The sequence below is a fragment of the Carcharodon carcharias genome, chromosome 2 (genome assembly GCF_017639515.1).
Source record: "Carcharodon carcharias isolate sCarCar2 chromosome 2, sCarCar2.pri, whole genome shotgun sequence".
NCBI classification, from domain to species: domain Eukaryota; kingdom Metazoa; phylum Chordata; class Chondrichthyes; order Lamniformes; family Lamnidae; genus Carcharodon; species Carcharodon carcharias.
The window spans coordinates 150805949-150824181 of NC_054468.1; the positions used below are offsets into that span (position 1 = coordinate 150805949).

General features: G+C 41.3%; 1 protein-coding gene across 3 annotated transcripts in view; it reads left to right on the forward strand.

Annotated features, from left to right (window-relative positions):
* The window catches only part of dop1a (DOP1 leucine zipper like protein A), a 355194-nt gene that overhangs the window by 330553 nt on the left and 6408 nt on the right, over nt 1–18233 (forward strand). For all 3 annotated transcript variants that reach the window (XM_041213315.1, XM_041213322.1, XM_041213331.1), the window contains 4 exons: nt 8860–8996; nt 10989–11044; nt 12485–12649; nt 17932–18061. In XM_041213315.1, coding sequence (XP_041069249.1) covers nt 8860–8996; nt 10989–11044; nt 12485–12649; nt 17932–18061 — 488 coding nt within the window. The remainder of the gene's footprint in view (nt 1–8859; nt 8997–10988; nt 11045–12484; nt 12650–17931; nt 18062–18233) is intronic.

Below are 18233 nucleotides of genomic sequence, written 5' to 3' on the forward strand. Positions count from 1 at the left end.
ATATGGAGACCATACGTGTTGAATTGTAGTCCAACCAAGGTTCTATGCAAGTTTAATATAACTTCTCTGGTTTTCAATTTTATCCCTCTAGAAATGAACCCCATTGCTGTCTTCAGTCATTTTGTGGCCTTATAAACCTGCATCACTACTTTTAGTGAGCTGTGCCTGCATCTGTACTTCCAGATTCTTCGGTTCCTTCATTCTTATTTCCAAGAAATATGTGACTTCTTCATTCTTCTCACCAAAATGTATTACTTTGCACTTATCTATCTTGAAGTTCATTTGTCAATTATATGCCCATTCTGCAAGTTTATTAATGTATTGCTGTATTTTGTCGTAGTCCTCCTGTATTAACCACTCACCCCAATCTATTGATCACCTTTTTAAAATGTTCCCCATTGCTGTTCTATTGCTTTGTCAATAAATTTTTCTGATTTATTTTCCTTTGTTCTATTATCATCCCCTTTAAAATCAACTTTTTCTTCCAATTTATTACATTGGTCTTTGTCATACTTTGTCCTTAATCTTTATTGTGTATTGCTGAAAAAAAAAAGACACATTGTTGAAGCTTTTCATCTGACACTCATCAGGACAGATGCAGGAAAACCAAATTTCAAAGGGAGCAACAATTTATGCTGCTTCAGAAAGTGGTGCTTATTGCTTGGCAAGACAACTCTGGTCAAGACGCTGCCTGGAGAACGTTTTGAACACTATTGCTGAGATGTTCACCTGCATTTACAACTTGTATCTATCCTTGTCCATTTACAACTATTAGGTCCAGCAGTGCTCCCTCCCATTGGACTTATCGCATACTCGGTAAAAAAGAGTCTTGTACATACTGTAAAGGCTCTTTGTCCCATTTTGTTGTCTCTTCTTGTCCATTCATTTGAGGGTGGTTAAAATCTCTCATGGTTCTTATTGTACATTCTTTATGTATTTCACATATATGCATACAGTGTGGTGGATATGTTCTCTGTCAAACTAGAAAGAAGGCATTGCTAGATCTGCTGTGGGATAACGATGTTGACCAAGTGATCATCGTATCATAAGGTTTAGATTAATAATGGAGAAGATCAAGGAACGATCTAAAGTAGAACTTCCAAACTCCAAGAGGGCTAACTTCAGTGGGATGGGAGGGGCTCTAGCCAGGATGAAATGGAGCCAATGCCTGAAAAGAAAATGCAACAGAACAATGAGTAATTTTGGAGGAGAAGATATCTAAGGTGCAGGCTTGCTACATTCATCAAGGGCGAAAGGTAGGGGAACCAAAACCAGGGCTCCTTGTATGACAAGTAAGATAGATAATTGGATGAAGCAAAATAGGAGGTTGTATAATGCATCTCAGGCAAACTCTTAAGTGAGAACCAGGCCAAATATAATACGTTGAAAGGAGAAATGAAGAGGAAAATAAGACTGGCAAAGAGAGAATATGAGAATTGAATAGCAGAAAACTTAAAAGGGAATCCAAAAATCTTCTACCAATATATAAACAATAAGCAGGTGGTAAGAGGCAGGGTAGCACGTATTAGGAAAAAAAGTGATATGTGCTTGGAGAGGCAGTGAAAGGCTAGAATACTTGATGAGTACTTTGTATTGATATTTACTAAGGAAGAGGATGCTGACAAAATAATAGCCAAAACGGAGATGGTAATAGATCAGGGGAAAATTGATAGATAGGATATACTGGAAAGACTGGCTATGCTTGGAGTGGATAAGTCACATGGTCTGGATAGTCTCAGGTTGCTAAGGGAAGTTGGGGTGAAGATAGTTCAGGGACTTGCTATTATCTTCCAATCTTCCCCAGATACATGGGAGGTGCCAGAGGATTGAAAGGTGGCAAATATGACACACTTATCCCCAGAACATGTGTGAGCACATTCTAAGTAACTACAGGCCAGCCAGTTTAACATCAGTGGTACATAAGGTTTCAGAAATAATAATTGAGCAAAAAGCCAACAGGCACTTGTGGAGGTTTGAGTTCATTAAGGAGAGCCAACAGGGTTTTGAAAAAGGAGATCTTGCTTGACTGAATTGATTTTTTGATGAAGTAACAGAGAAGGTTGATGAAGGGAATACAATGGATGCTGTCTGTATGGACTTTTAAAAAGCATTTGACAAAGTACCATATAAAGGCTGGTTAACAAAATTGAAGATCATGGAATAGAAGAGTCAGTGTCAGCTTGGATAAAAGATTAGCTTAAGGTCAGAAAAGAGCTGTAAATAACTGGAGAATGATAGACAATGGTGTTCCCAAGAGTCAGTGCTAGGATTACTGCTTTTATTGATAAACATTGAAATACAAATCAAAATTTAAAAATTTTCCAATGAAACTAAACCTGTGGTGTGGCAAGCGTGACTGAAATTAACTGAAATGGGCTTGCTGAATGGGCAGGCAGTGGCAAATTGGATTCAATACAGAGAAGTGTGAGATGATACATTTTGGCAGAAGGGGTAGGGAGAGGCAATATAGACTTAGTAACAGTCTTAAAGAGTTTGCAGGAACAGAGGGACCTGAGGGTGCATGTGCATAGATCTTTGAAGGTGGCAAGACACAGAGAGAGTGGTTAGCAAAGCACATAGGATCTTGGACTTCATAAACAGAAATATTGAGTACAAAATCAGGGAAGTTATGCTGAAATTTATCAAGCTCTGCTCAGACCACAACTATTGCAGTATTGCATTCAGTTCTGGTCACCACACTTTAGGAAGGATGTGAGATTCCTTGAAAGAGTGCAGAGGAGATTTACCAGATGGTGCCAAGGTTGAAGGATTTTAGCTATAAGGTTAGGTTTGAGAAGATGGGGCTATTCTCCTTGGAGGTTTGGGGATTAAAGGGAGTTTTGATACAGCTGTACATGGTTATGCCTGGTTCAGAAAAGGTAGATAAAGAAAGATTAGCTGATGATACAAGAACCGGAGGAAACAGATTTAAAGTTTTGAGCAAGAGATGCAGGGAATATGAGAAAGAACCCTTGCACAGTGGTAATGACCTGCAACTCACTGCCCACAAGGGTAGTAGAAGTGGAGTTCAAAAGGAAACTGAATGGGCAATTGAGGGAAATGAACTTCAGGGCTATGGGGATAAACCAGTGGAATGGAATTGACTGGATTGCTCTGCACAGCCACTATGGATTCAGTGGGCTGAATGATGATCTCCTGTGCCATTTTGATTCCATGACTGACACAAGGTCCCACATGGGGACTTATAAAGAAGGCAAATTCACATGGGATACAGGGTAATTTGATAAGGTGGATTCAAAATTGGTTTAGTTGTAGGAGACAGAGGGGGATGACAGAAGGATGCCTTAATGACTGGAAGCCAGTGGCGTACCACAGCGATCTGTGCTGGGCCCCCTATTATTCATCATTTATATAAACGACATAGATAACTATGTGGGGGGTAGGATTAGTAAGTTTGCAGATGACACAAAGATTGGCCGGGTGGTTAACAGTGAGGTTGAGTGTCTTGGGCTACAGGAAGATATAGTCGGGATGGTCAAATGGGCAGATAAGTGGCAGATGGAATTTAACCCTGAAAAGTGTGAGGTGATACACTTTGGAAGGAGTAATTTGACAAGGAAGCATTCAATGAATGGCATGGCACTAGGAACTTCTGAGGAACAAAGGGACCTTGGCGTGTGTGTCCATAGATCTCTGAAGGCGGAGGGGCATGTTAGTGGGGTGGTGAAAAAGGCATATGGGATACTTGCCTTTATCAATCGAGGCATAGATTACACAAGTAGGGAGGTCATATTGGAGTTGTCTCGGATCTTGGTGAGGTCACAGCTGGAGTACTTTGTGCAGTTCTGGTTGCCACATTATAGATGTGATTGCACTGGATGGGGTGCAGAGGAGATTCACCAGATGTTGCCTGGGATAAGAACATAAGGACTAGGAGCAGGAGTAGGCAACTCAGCCCCTCGAGCCTACCCCGCCATTCATTATGATCATGGCTGATCTCATTTTGGCCTCAACTCCAATTTCCCGCTCTCTCCCCATAACCTTTCAACTCATTACTATTTAAATATCTGTCTATCTCCTCCTTAAATTTATTCAGCGTGCTGGCATCCATTGCACTCTGAGGTAGTGAATTCCACAGATTCATTACCTTATGAGAAAAGTAATTCCTCCTCATCTTTGATTTAAATCTACCACCCCTTAGCCTAAAACTATGGCCTCTTGTTCTAGAATGCCCCACAAGGGGAAACATCCACTCCACGTCTACTTTGTCTATCCCCTTTAGCATCTTATATACCTCAATTAGATCTCCTTTCATCCTTCTAAACTCTAGCGAATATAGGCCTAAACTGCTCAATCACTCCTCATAAGACAAGCCCTGCATCTCTGGAATCAATCTAGTGAACCTTCTCTGAACTGCCTCCAGAGTAACTACATCCTTCCTCAAGTAAGGGGACCAAAACTGTGCACAGTACTCCAGGTGCAGTCTCACCAATGCCTCATACAGTTGCAACAACACTTCCCTATTTTTAAACTCTATTCCTTTGGCATTAATTGCCAAAATTCCATTTGCCTTCCTTATTACCCTGCTGTACCTGCATACAAGCTTTCAGCGATTCATGCACGAAGACACCCAGATCCCTCTCCACTGAAGCATTCTGAAGTTTCTCTCCATTTAAATAATAAGTCGCCTTTTAATTCTTCCAACCAAAATGGATAACCTCACACTTATCTACGTTAAACTCCATCTGCCAGATTTTGGTCCATTCACCTAACCTGTCCATATCCATTTGTAAATTTCTTATTTCTTCCTTGCAACTTACTTTCCCACCTATTTTGGTGTCATCTGCAAATTTAGCTTTGGTACCTTCTACCCCTGAATCCGAATCATTAATATAGATTGTAAATAGTTGGGGCCCAAGGACCAAACTCTGTGGTACCCCACAGCTTGCCATCCAGAAAAAGACCCATTTATTCCAACACTCTGCTTTCTGTTGGTTAGCCAATCCTCTATCCAAGCTAATATATTGCCTCTAACTCCTCTGATCATATCTTGTGGGCGGCACCTTATCAAAGGCCTTCTGGAAGTCCAGATATACTACATCTACAGGATTCCCATTATCCACTTTGCTTGTCACATCTTCAAAGAACTCTAGCAAATTAGTCAAACACGATTTACTCTTCATAAAACCATGCTGACTCTGATGGATTGCATTTTGACTTTCCAAATGTCCTATTACTACTTCCTTCATAATGGATTCCAACAATTTCCCAACGACAGACATTAAACTAACTGATCTATAGTTTCCTACCTCCTGCCACCCCCACCCCCTTTTGAAAAAGGGCGTTATATTAGCATTTTTCCAATCCACTGGAACCTTTCCAGAATCCAGGGAATTTTGGAATATGCACCCACTATACCCACTATCTCCACTGCCACTTCCTTTAATGATGTAGGCCATCATGTCCTGGGGATTTGTCACCCTTTAATCCCAATAGTTTGCTCTGTAATTTTTCTGTCGTGATGGTGATTGTTCTAAGTTCCTCCTCCTCTATATCCTCTGCACTACCTGTTACTATTGGGATGGTACTAGTGTCCTCCACTGTGAAAACTGAGGCAAAATATTGATTAAGCATTTCTGCTATTTCTGCATTCCCCACTACTCACTCCCCAATCTTGTCCTCCAAGGGACCGACATTCACTTTAGCTACTCTCTTTCCTTTCATATACTTGTAGAAGCTTTTGCTATCAGTTTTTACATTTTGTGCTAATTTTCTTTCATAATTTACTTTTGCTCTTTTTATTATTTTTTTTAGTAACCCTTTGTTGACCTTTAAAAGTTTCCCAATCTTCCAGCTTGCCACTGATCTTTGCAATTTGGTATGCCTTAGTTTTTTGCCTTTAAGTTATCCTTAACTTCCTTATTAGCCATGGAGGCTTTCCCCCCACCTTGCCATCTTTCTTCCTCATTGGGATATATTTTACTTGGAAGGAAATGAATATCTCCTTAAATATCTGCCACTGTTCAGCAACTGTCCTACCTTGTAGTCTTCCTGCCCAGTCCACTGGGGCCAAATCTGCTCTCATACCTCTGTAGTTACCTTTGTTTAAATCCAGAACACTAGAGTGGGACTCAAGTTTCTCACTCTCAAACTGAACTTGAAATTCTGTCATGCTATGATCACTCTTCCCTAGAGGATTCTTTACTATGAGATCATTAATTAACCCCATCTCATTGCACAAAACCAAATCCAGAATAGCCTGCTCCCTGGTTGGTTCCACAACATATTGCTCCAAGAAACAATCTCTAATACACTATGAACTCTCCCTCAAGGCTACCCTTGCAAATTTGATTAGACCAGTCTATACACATATAAAAATCACCCATGACTATTGCCGTGCCTTTCTTACATGCTCCCCGTATTTCCTGGTTTATACTGTGCTCTGCTGCTAAACTACTGTTTGGGGACCTATAGATTACTCCCACCAGGGACTTCTTTCCCTTGTTATTTCTTATTTCTACCCAGACTAACTACGTCTTGCTCTCCAGTGCCTATATCATTCCTCACTATAGCACTGATCTCTTCCTTTACTAACAAAGCTGCACCACCTCCTTTTCTTTCCTGCCTATCCTTCCGAAACACTGAGTACCCTTGGATATGAAACATTTAAGTTATGAAGAGAGGTTGGATAGACTTGGGTTGTTTTCGTTGGAGCAGAGAAGACTGACGGGCGACCTGATCGAGGTATACAAGATTATGAGGGGCATGGACAGGGTGGATAGGGAGCAGCTGTTTCCCCTTAGTTGAAGGGTCAGTCACGAGAGGATATAAGTTCAAGGTGAGGGGCAAGAGGTTTAGGGGGGATGTGAGGAAAAACTTTTTTACCCAGAGGGTGGTGATGGTCTGGAATGCGCTGCCTGGGTCGGTGGTGGAGGTGGGTTGCCTCACATCCTTTAAAAAGTACCTGGATGAGCACTTGGCACGTCATAACGTTCAAGGCTATGGGCCAAGTGCTGGTAAATGGGATTAGGTAGGTGGGTCAGGTGTTTCTCACGTGTTGGTGCAGATTTGATGGGCCGAAGGGCCTCTTCTGCACTGAGAGATTCTGTGTGACTGGGATTTTCTGGCCTTCTTGCGAATGACCTTGGAAGTGGGGCAGGAAAGGGTGTGTAAATTTGCGTGGGTTTGCTTCAGAACAGAGATCCAACATCATCACACTTGGTCAAGATTTTAAAGGGGTGAATGGCAAATCAAGTGGGAATGTCGTGCGGCTCTAAAGAAAAGAGTACTTAAGGCAATTAAAGTAGTGATTGATCAGTATTTTATAGGCCCCTTCCAACTGTCCAACTGGGGTTGGGGGTAGGGTACGGGGTACCATGGAGTGTCAGAGCCCTAGCAGGTACATAGGGCAGCAAAGAGGTGCCAGCTCAGGTCACTGCTGAGTTTGACACTCTTCGGGTGAGGCAGTGTGCCTTCACAGTTGGGGCAGTGTGGCCATAGTATCTTGTACCGAGAAGGGGGTTCAGTGTTTACGCTTTGAGTTTGAAGCTCCATAGTGCTATCTGACTGGCACTTGGAGAATTGAAAGGGAACTGAGAGGGGGATGGAGTGGAGATGTTTGGAGGAAGCATCTGGGAGAGAGGCCCTTGAAATTGGCAGTGCCCACCTGCCATGGGCATCATCCACTCAGGAAGCAGGTCCTCCTGCAAGGAGAAGAAAATCAAACGGAGGGAACTGCAGTCATAGTGATCCAGACTGTAGCAACCTCACGGGCACCTGATGGGATTGCCTCAGGGAGGGGAAGCAGCAGAAGGCTGCAGAGGGACATACAAGCAGGGTCCATTACATTATCATGGCAAGTTAATATGGAATTGATCTGAAGCTGTACGGTCAGTTTATAATCATAGCATTATATGGCATTAGTTTTAAAAAAAACCCTGCAGAGATGGTTAACTTTTGAAAAGAGATTAATTTTCCAATGGCTGACAGAAAGAACTAAAGATTTCACATTTTAAGACTTTTACTGTAACAAACATGTTAAAATCAACATAGATCAAAATTTATTAATAGGGAGCTACTATATCAAACTAAAGGAAAGGTACTTTTACATTAACTAACTAATGCAACCAAAATATGCCTTATGGCAGTATGTAACATTAATTTGTCCTTCGACAATCATTCCACTCCACCTGAGTTTTCCCGGATACGATTATCACCAGCAAGGCACACGTCAGCGACTTCCCAGTCCTTAAACTTTTGAGAGTCCCTTTCTTTTGAACAGAAACTTAACTCAAAAGCATCCTGCTTGGTCATTGCCATGAAACAGTTCTACTTGCTTTTCCACAGCAGTAGCTTCTTTGTTTCTGCATCTCAAAAAACCGTTGTCCTTTTTCTGTGAGATACTGTGAAGATGTTCGAACTGCCATCTCCTTGCATGTATTTCTGATTGAGTGAGTGTCTCTGCCCATGGCAGCTGGATCACATGGCATTCCTCCGAACTGAGGTGTTTAAAGATGACATTTTAAAACATGGTCATCTCTTAAAAGTCAACATTCCTCTGGACTAGTAATAAAGAAGCCCAGGCTAATGCTCTGGAGACATAGGTTTAAATCTCACCATGGTAGCTGGTGGAATTTAAATGCAGTTAATTAATAAATCTGTAATTGAAAGCTTGTCTCAGTAATGGTGACCATGAAACTATCATCCAGGTATTATAAAAATCTATCTGGTCCACAATGTCTTTACCTGGTCTGGCCTACACTTTACCTAAACTAATTATCTGGTGGATTATTCATAATTGGTGTACGTAAATCATCAATTTAGAATCACCTTGATAGCAAATATAAATCATGATTTTCCGGGGTTTTCGATTGAACTTTGCATTTTTCACCATTTCAGAACGCCTGGTAGAAAGTTTGCGTCTACCACAGGTCCCCACACTCCATGCCCAGGTGTTCCTCTTTTTCCGGGTGTTGCTGTTACGGATGTCTCCACGCCATCTCACTTCACTATGGCCCACTATGATCACAGAACTGGTAAGGTGACCAAAAGTCATCCATCTAAGTTTTTTGAGCTCTACCAGGTTTAATCGTCATTGCTTAGTATACACGTTAATCTTAGTCAAAATGTAATTTCAAAGGAATCCAGCATCTCGTTCATAAACAAAAAATGCATTCCCCTCAAAAGCACACACCTCCCTGATTTGGAACTATGTTGTCATTATTGTTGGACCAAAATATCCATGGAAGAAGAAAAATTCTGTGTTCCTTTAATTTTTAAAAATTCTTTCACAGAGTGTGAGCGTTGCTGGCAAAGCCAGCATTTATTGCCCATCCCTAATTACCCTTGAGAAGGCGGTGGTGAGCCGCCGCCTTAAACCACTGCAGTACATCTGGTGTAGGTGCATCCACAGTCCTTTTAAGAAGGGAGTTCCAAGATTTTGACTCAGCAACAGTGAAGGAACAGCGATGTAGTTCCAAGTCAGGATGGTGTGTGGCTTGGAAGGGAACATGCAGGCGGTGGTGTTCCCATGTATCTGCTGCCTTTTTTTCCTCTTGGCGGTAGAGGTCGTAGATTTGGAAGGCACTGTCAAAGGGGCCCTGGTGAGATACTGCAGTGCATCTTGTAGATGGTACATACTGCTGCCACTGTACGTCGGTGGTGGAGGGAATGGATGTTGAAGGTGGTGATTGGGGTGCCAATCAAGTGGGCCGCTTTGTCCTGGATGATGTCAAGCTTCTTGAGTGTTATTGGAGCTGCAGTCACCCAGGCAAGTGGAGAGTATTCCATCACATTCCTGACTTGTGCCTTGTGGACAGGCTTTGGGGAGTCAGGAGGTGAGTTACTCGCCACAGAATTCCCCACTTCTGACCTGTTCTTGTAGTCTGGCTGGTCCAGTTCAGTTTCTGGTCAGTGGTAAAGCCAGGATTAACCCAGACACTATTCAGTCCTTATTCTAGAGTTGGCAGTAATTCATAGGAGCAGGAGAAAATAATTGCAAGTGTTTGACATGCAAATCCTACAATCTTCAAATGATCGTCACTGCCTAATCACTCCCATAAATGACTTAATTTCCTGCTTGACCATTTTCTCCTACCTGCCTTGAGTTACATAAAAACTGGCTGACAAAAATCTTGAGTTTAAACAAATTTCATTCATTATTCCTCCATATACAGTAGAAGCTTAACTTGTTGGAATGGAAACATTCTCCCTTTAAGAATTTGTATTTGTGGCATCTTCACAAGAGTTACAAGGTGGTGTAGTGGTAATTTCACTGAATTAGTAATCCAGAGGCCCAGGGTAATGCTCTGGGGACATGTGTTCAAACCCCACCATGGGTGTTTGTGGAATTTTAATTAATTTAATTAATAAAACTAGTCTCAGTATTGGTCTATCATTGTCATAAAAACTCATCTGGTTCACAAATGTCCTTTAGGGAAGGAAATTTGTTGTCCTTACCTGCCCTGGTAAGCAATGAGGTTGACTCATAGCTACCCTCTGAAGTGACAATCCACTTAGTTCAAGGGTAGTTAGGAATGGGCAACAAATGCCAGCGTTGCCCACATCCCATGAACAAAAAACTCTTCCTCACAAATTTCATTATATTATGGTGAAGACTTATCTGTTAATGTCTCTGTTCTGACTGCACTGTGTATAGGTTCTTATTTTCATCTTCATCCTCAAATCTTTTCTCTAATTGAAGAGAAAAGGCTGTTGTGCTTTATGGAGGAGAGCTGGTTTTCTTCAGCTATGCTCATCCATTGTTGCATGTAGTCCCCCTCGTCTCTTTAATGAGGGATTTCTGCTGTATATTGACATGCTGGCAAGGCGTATTGTTTCAATGCCTAACCAGGAATCTCCCACTCTTACTGCCTAGATGGATTAGCAGGTTGATTATCATGAATTTAGGGCTCAGAGGCGGTGCACTACCCACTGAGGCACAAGACTTCCCTTGGGAAGAGAGCAGTGTATTTTATTTAATCAATTTTAAGTAATTACATTGACCATCTTCTTCTCATTCCTTAAAGGTGCAAGTATTTTTGCTGATTGAGCAGGAACTGACTGCAGATGAAGACATTTCAAGGTAAAGGATTTCTGCAGTCCAACATTATGATGTAACTGCAATTGCCAAAGCTGAGTTCCTGGTCTCTATTGTTGAAGATTGCGCTGTTTGTTTTTCTAAAGGGACAGAGGAAAAACATAGACTGCATGGTTGGGTTGTTTTTGTTCAGTTCAGATTCAAAATGTGACACTGAAGCACTTTGCTGCAAGACTGACTTGAAGAAACAAACGTCAACTTCAGCTTTCAACCTTTATGCAGTGACTCCTTTGGAATTGCGCTTATTGAATTTTCAACCCCTGCGTGTCTCAAGATACCTCCTCAACACCCCCATGTGTGACACTTTCCCACTTCCTGTGGCAGCTCTGGGTGAGGTTTGGACTTTAATTGCAATTAGTGCCCAATCACTTGAGTTGAAAATCCAAGTTTCTCATCAGAACCTCAAATACCGAATTTCTCTCAGTCAAATCTCACACTATACAGCTTGTTAACCCCTACTAAATTTGACCAAGTGCCAACAGTATTAACAATTTTTAAAAATAATCAAACTTTAACTGCGTAAGCTCCAGACTCACTTCCAAACAGCCTTATTTGCACTTTGTCTCCTCTCTCCAGGTTTGAACTGTATTTTCACTTAAGAGTCTCACAATAATATTTTCCTTAAATTCCAAGGCCCTAAGTTTTCTGTAAGAAAAAGATCAAACAAAAATTAATGGAGAAACGATTTATCCTCTGCATTATTTTGGAGCAAGCCATGTTTAAAAAAAACTTTGAATGTGTGTCATGTTGTTTCAGTAGCATTATAAGGGTAATTTTGTAGAATAGTTATTCTTTAAGTGACAAAGTATAATTTGATTAAAGGAATACTCCAGAGTAAGGACCACCTTTCCAGCATTTCACGGCAAAATTCCTGATTGGTGTAGCCACTGTGGTTTCTGAGGTTCACGTGCTCAAACATAACTCTTTTTTCATCTGGGGCCTGAGTTGAATACAGACCAGAATGATGGAATGTGCTAGTCCTGTATTAAAAGTGCTAGAGTAAACTGTACCTGGTTCCTAATGGGCATGTAGCACAAAGGTGGCAGCAATTGGGAGTAAATTGACAATCATATTATACTATAAGGCTGGCTAGTGGAAGAAATTGAAGACATATATGCAGCATTAAGTGAACCTTTGAGGTTGGAGTACATCTGACGTTGACACAGTAGATGAATGTTTTACTCTTTGGTCATGCTAAACTGACCTAGGGCTGCTTGATGCTCACACTGGGTATTGAAAGTAATAACATTCCATTCTCCAGTGTTCATTCCTCTTTTTGGGGAAAAAAAAGCCTCTGAAAATATACCACTGATTTGTAGGTCAGCACATTCTCAAAGGGCCTTTATCTCCAAACTTTTATTTACAGATAATGTATCAAAATACAGAGTAAGTATTTACCATTGTTAACCTACTTATCTATTTCAGAACTGCTGGACCATCAGTCTCTGGTTTGGAAACTACCTACATGGGAGGCAATGGGTTCTCCACATCCTACAACAACCAGCGGTGGCTTGGCCTGTACCTATCTGCATGCAAATTCCTGGATTTGGCTTTGACCTTGCCCTCTGAAAACCTCCCACAGTTTCAGATGTAAGTGAAGGGAAATGCGTAGAATTGAGTCTGAAGTTGCTACCATTATTGTGGCTGTTTCTCAGTAATATTTTCCAGGTTCAGGAGAGAAGAGAAAAATGTATTTAAAGGATTTGAGTACAAGACATAATTTTTAAATGTTTAATCAATGTTTTTGCGGACAAATGTCTAGGTAATGTATTTTGTATATAGGGAGTTCTCACTTAAAGTTATGGTTGCATTCCTGAAAATAACACCTTTAAGTGTAACAACTTTAAGTGAATCATGGTTTTCCACAGGAATCAATGTTAAAGCCAGAGTTAGGTTCCTATTGGCATTTGTCACCCAGAAAAAACAATGTACAAATTGAAATACTGTACTGTACGTGTGTGGTACTGTGCATTCCTAGCTGAAATAACCTGCAAAGTAAAATAAATCATTAAATGTGAAAGAAATACAATACATATAATTTTTAAAAATTACACGCACCTCATTAATTTTAGATTGACCAGGCTTCAACTAGTGGCAGAAGATGGCCAGTGCAGGAATTTGCGAGAAGCCTGGGTAGTCTGCATTGACAAACGTATGCCATAGATGGAGCCCAGGTGCTTCAATTCAGAACCAGAGCCAGGAGTGGAGCTGCTGAAAACAGACCCTAGTAAAAACAGAGGATGGGAGGCAAGGCCGGGTGGAGGGTGGGGCGGGGGAAGGCAGGCCAGAGAGTAACGCTGGTGGGGGGGGCAGGTTGAGAGCAATGCCGATAGGGGAGGCAGGCCAGAGAGCAGTGCCAGTAGGGCAGGGAGGGGAGAGGTATGCCATTGGTGGGGTGGGGTGGCAGGCCGGAGAGTAACGACGGGAGGCAAATTGTGCAGTGGGTGAAGAAGGACTGAGGGAGCACTGTAGTTTTGTGTGCCAGCTTTAAAATTAAATTGACAATATTAAACGGATATGCTGACACTACTTTATTTCTGTTTGTCTGCCTGGTTTTTACTCTATCCTCACTCTATTCTCCACTGCCTGTCCCATAGAGAGGCCAGTCCATGTTCTGATATTATCCATCCATGCTATCTTGGGTCTGTCTTCTGCATGTTTTTCACGTGTTTTGCCTCTTATTCCAAACACTGCCCTCCTGTTTGCATCTTTGTTTCACTTTCATGTTGTTGAGCTTTTTAAAGAGTTTTTGTTAAGTGAATCAGCATTAAGCAAGGACTTAGTAGTTTATGGGTACTTAGAAATTCATAATAAGCTTAGGAAGAGTCAACACTGATTTATGAAATGGAAATTGTGTTAGACAAATCTGTTAAGAGTTTTAGAGGTTGAACTAATAGGGCGGATAAAAGAAAACTAGCGGATTTAGTCTATTTAGATTTTCAAAAAACATTTGAGAAGCTGCCACACAAGAGGTTATTGCATAAAATTAGGCTCGTGGGATTGGAGGGGTAATACATTAGTATGGAATAAGGATTGGACAAGGAACAGAAAACAGAGGATAAGAATAAAGAGTCATTTTCAGGTTGGCAGGCTATAACTATTGGGGTACCGCAGGGATCAGTGCTTGGGCTCTCAGCTATTTACAATCTACATCAATGATTTAGATGAGAGGACTGAGTGTAAAGTTTGCTGGTGATGCAAAGTTAGTTAGGAAAGTAAGCTGTAAAAATGATGCAAAGAGGCTACGAAAGGATTTAGATGGGTTGGATGAGCGAGCAAGAATGTGGCAGATGAAATAGAATATGGAGAAGTGTGAAGTTATTTACATTAGTAGGAATTAATTAGAAAAGCAGAATATTTTTTACATGATGAGAGCTTAGGAAATGTTGATATTCAGGGATCTGGGCACCCTTGTACAGGAATCACAAAGTTAACATTCAAGTACAGCAAGCAATTACGAAAGTATGTTATTCTTTATTACAAAGGAATTGAAGTATAAGAGTAAAGAGGTCTATTGGAATTGTATTGGGCCTTGGTGAGGTCACATTCGGAGTACTGTTTACACTTTTGGTCTTCTAACCTAAGGAAGAATAAAAGTGCCTTGCAGGAAGCACAACAAAAGCTCATCCTAATTCCCAGGGTGAAGGAATTGCCCTTTGAGAAGATATTGAGTGGTCTCGGCCTATATTTCCTAGAGTTTAGAAGAATGAGAGGTGATCTCATTGAAAAAAAAATAAAATTCTTAAAGGGCTTAACAGGATAGATGCTTGGAACTAATGCTCAATTCTGAAGAAGAGTCATATTGGACTTGAAACATTAATTCTGTTTCCCTCTTCACAGAAGCTGCCAGACCATCTGAGTTTTTCCAGCATTTATTTTTATTTCAGATCTCCAGCATCTGCTGTATCTTGCTTTTATTTTAGACGCTGGGAGATTTTTTTTTCCCTGCCTGAACAAAGGGTCACATATTCAGAATAAGAGCGCAGCCATTTAGGACTGAGATGAGGAGAAAGTTCTATCCCAGATTGCTGTGGATGCTTAGTCATTGGGTATATTCAAGTCAGAGATCGATAGACTTTTGGATACTGAGGGAATCCAGGGATAATATGAACAGGGTGGGAATGTGTAGCCGAGATGGCAAATCAGCCATGATCTTATTGAATGGCAAAGAAGACCCGAGGGGCTAAAAGACGTACACCTACTCCTATTTCATACATTCTGATACAAACCCTTTAAGAGTATAATTTGTTTCACTGCTAATGTGTGCTCAAGCTTCTAGTATTGCAATATATAGGATCATCTTTGGATCATTGTGCAAGTTTTCATAGATTTTTTAGTGTAGAAAGTTCCTTGAATTATTTGATAGAAAAAAGCTTTCTAAATACAAACTTCATGAAAAGGACAAACCCAACATGCAAAATAGTTTGAGTGCAGGTTCAAACATCATCATGGCATCTAAATGTAGACCACTAACTGGCATTATTATTATTATTAACTAGCATTTGCGACTTCACTCAGCAAATGGTGGATGGGCACTGTCAGTATTATTATTTGTTCTGTGAGCCCTGTCATGTGTATTTGAGATTCTGGATAACATGCAGAATAGGGAGAGTACAGGGCCAACATATTCCAGTAAAGATAAAGGGTGGTACCAACAAATTCGGGGAACCCTGGATGTCGAGGGATATACAGGATTGGATAAAGAGAAAAAGGGAGGCTTATGGCAGATACCGAGGGCTCGAAACAGTGGAAGCCCTAGGGGAGTACCGAATGTTTGGGGGGAACTTAAGAAGAAAATTAGGAGGGCAAAAAGGGAGCATAAAAAACATTGGCAGGTAAAATAAAGGAAAATCCAAAGTTATTTTACAAGTACATTAAGAGTAAGAGGATAACTAGGGAAAGAGTAGGGCCCATTAAGGACCAAAGTGGGAATTTGTGTGTGGAGCTGGAAGACATAGGTAGGGTTCTAAATCAATACTTTGTGTTGGCATTCACAGGTGAGAGGGATGAAGCGAGTATGAAAATCAGGCAGAAGGACTGTGATATAATTAAAGAAATTAGCATAGAAAGAGAGGAGGTTCTAAATGCTCTGGTAGGCTTAAAAGTAGATAAATCTCCAGGCCCGGATGAAATGTATCCAGGCTGTTGAGTGAGGCAAGGGAATTGCTGGCAATAATTTTCAATACCTCAGGAGAGGTACCAGAGGATTGGAGGACAGCCAATGTGGTACCGTTATTCAAGAAGGGAGGAAGGGATAAACCAGGGAACAACAGGCCAGTCAGTCTAGCCACATTGGTGGGGAAGCAATTGGAAGCAATTCTGAGGGACAGAATTAATCTACACTTGGAGAGGCAGGGATTAATCAAGGACAGGTTTTGTTAAGAGGAGGTCATGTCTGACCAATTTGATTGAATTTTTCGAAGAGGTGACCAGGTTTGTAGATGAGGGCAATGCTTTTGACGTAGTCTACTTGGACTTCAGCAAGGCTTTTGATAAGAGACTGATAATGAAGGTAAGAGCCCATAGGATCCAAGGCAATTTGGCAAATTGGATCCAGAATTGGCTGAGTGGCAGGAAGCAGAGGGTGATGGTCAAGGGGTGTTTTTGTGACTGGATGCCTCTGTCCACTGGGGTTTCACAGGGATCGGTGTTGGGTCCCTTGCTATTTATGGTATATATAAACGATTTAGGCTTGAATGTAGGAGGGTTGATCAGTAAGTTCGCAGATGACACGAAAATTGGTAGGGTGGTTAATAGTGAGGAGGATAGCCTTAGATTACTGGAGGAAATAGATGGGCTGGTCAGATGGGCTGATCAATAGCAAATGGATTTTAATCCAGGTAAGTGTGAGGTGATGCACTTAGGCAGGACAAACAAGGCACGGGAATACACGATGAATGATAGGACCCTGGGAAGTACCGAGAATCAGAGGGATCTTGGTGTGTATGTCCACCGGTTCCTTAAGGTAGTGGGACAGGCAAATAAGGCGGTTAAGAAGGCCTTTCTTAGCCAAGGCGTAGAGTATAAAAGCAGGGAGGTTATGCTGGAACAGTATAAAATGCTGGTTAGACCTCAGTTAGAGTATTGTGTGCAGTTCTGGAATTCGCATTATAGGAAGGATGTTATTGCATTAGAGAGAGGGCAGAGGAGATTTACCAGGGTGCTGTCTGGGCTGCAGAGTTTTAGTTATGAGGAGAGATTGGATAGACTGGGGTTATTTTCCTTGGAGCAGAGGAGGTTGAGGGGGGACAAGATAGAGGTGTATAAAATTATGAGGGGCATAGATAGGGTAGATAGGAAGGAACCTTTCCTCTTGGTGGAGGGATCAGTCACCAGGGGGCATAGAGTTAAGGTAAGGGGCAGGAGGTTTAGAGGGGATGTGAGGAAGAATTTTTTCACCCAGAGGGTGGTGGGAATCTGGAACTCACTGCCTGAAAGGGTGGTAGAGGCAGAAACCCTCATAACATTTAAGAAGTATTTGGATGTGCACGTGTGATGCTGGAAAATAGGATTAGAATAGTTAGGTACTTGTTTGACCGGCACAGACTCAATGGGCCAAAGGGCCTTTTTCTGTGCTGTAGACCTTTATGACTCTATTCTATGATCTGTCAGGAAAAATGCAGTTATATCTCATAGGTTGATGTAAATTCTAATTGATTCATAAGATTTTATTGCAGTTGGATAGACCATTTAGAATGCACCAAATCTCAAATTAATCTACTCGAGCAGAATGATGGCGACTGTCCTGTCAATACTTGTATTGCTGTTGTTAAATAATTTTCATGCTTTGACTTTGTGGATGCTTTAGAAACATGTTTAAAGTAATGTAATTGCATATATAGAACAAACTTTAAATCATTCTATATGTTTAGGTATCGTTGGGCTTTCATTCCAGAAGTATCTGATGATTCAGGGCTGGAGGTTCGCAGACAGGGAACACATCAACGAGAATTCAAGCCTTATGTGGTTCGATTGGCCAAACTGCTGAGGAAAAGAGTGAAGGTATTCTCTTTTCCCTGCCCCTCCAATTGCCTCCTTACTCCAACTCTCCTAAAGGTTAAGTTTCAAAAGGTACCCTCCAGTAGCTCAGATAAGTGATCAGTATTCATACATGACCCTTGATTGTGACCGTCAGTAGGCTAGATCATCAGCTAATGCTGAGTACCACCCAAAT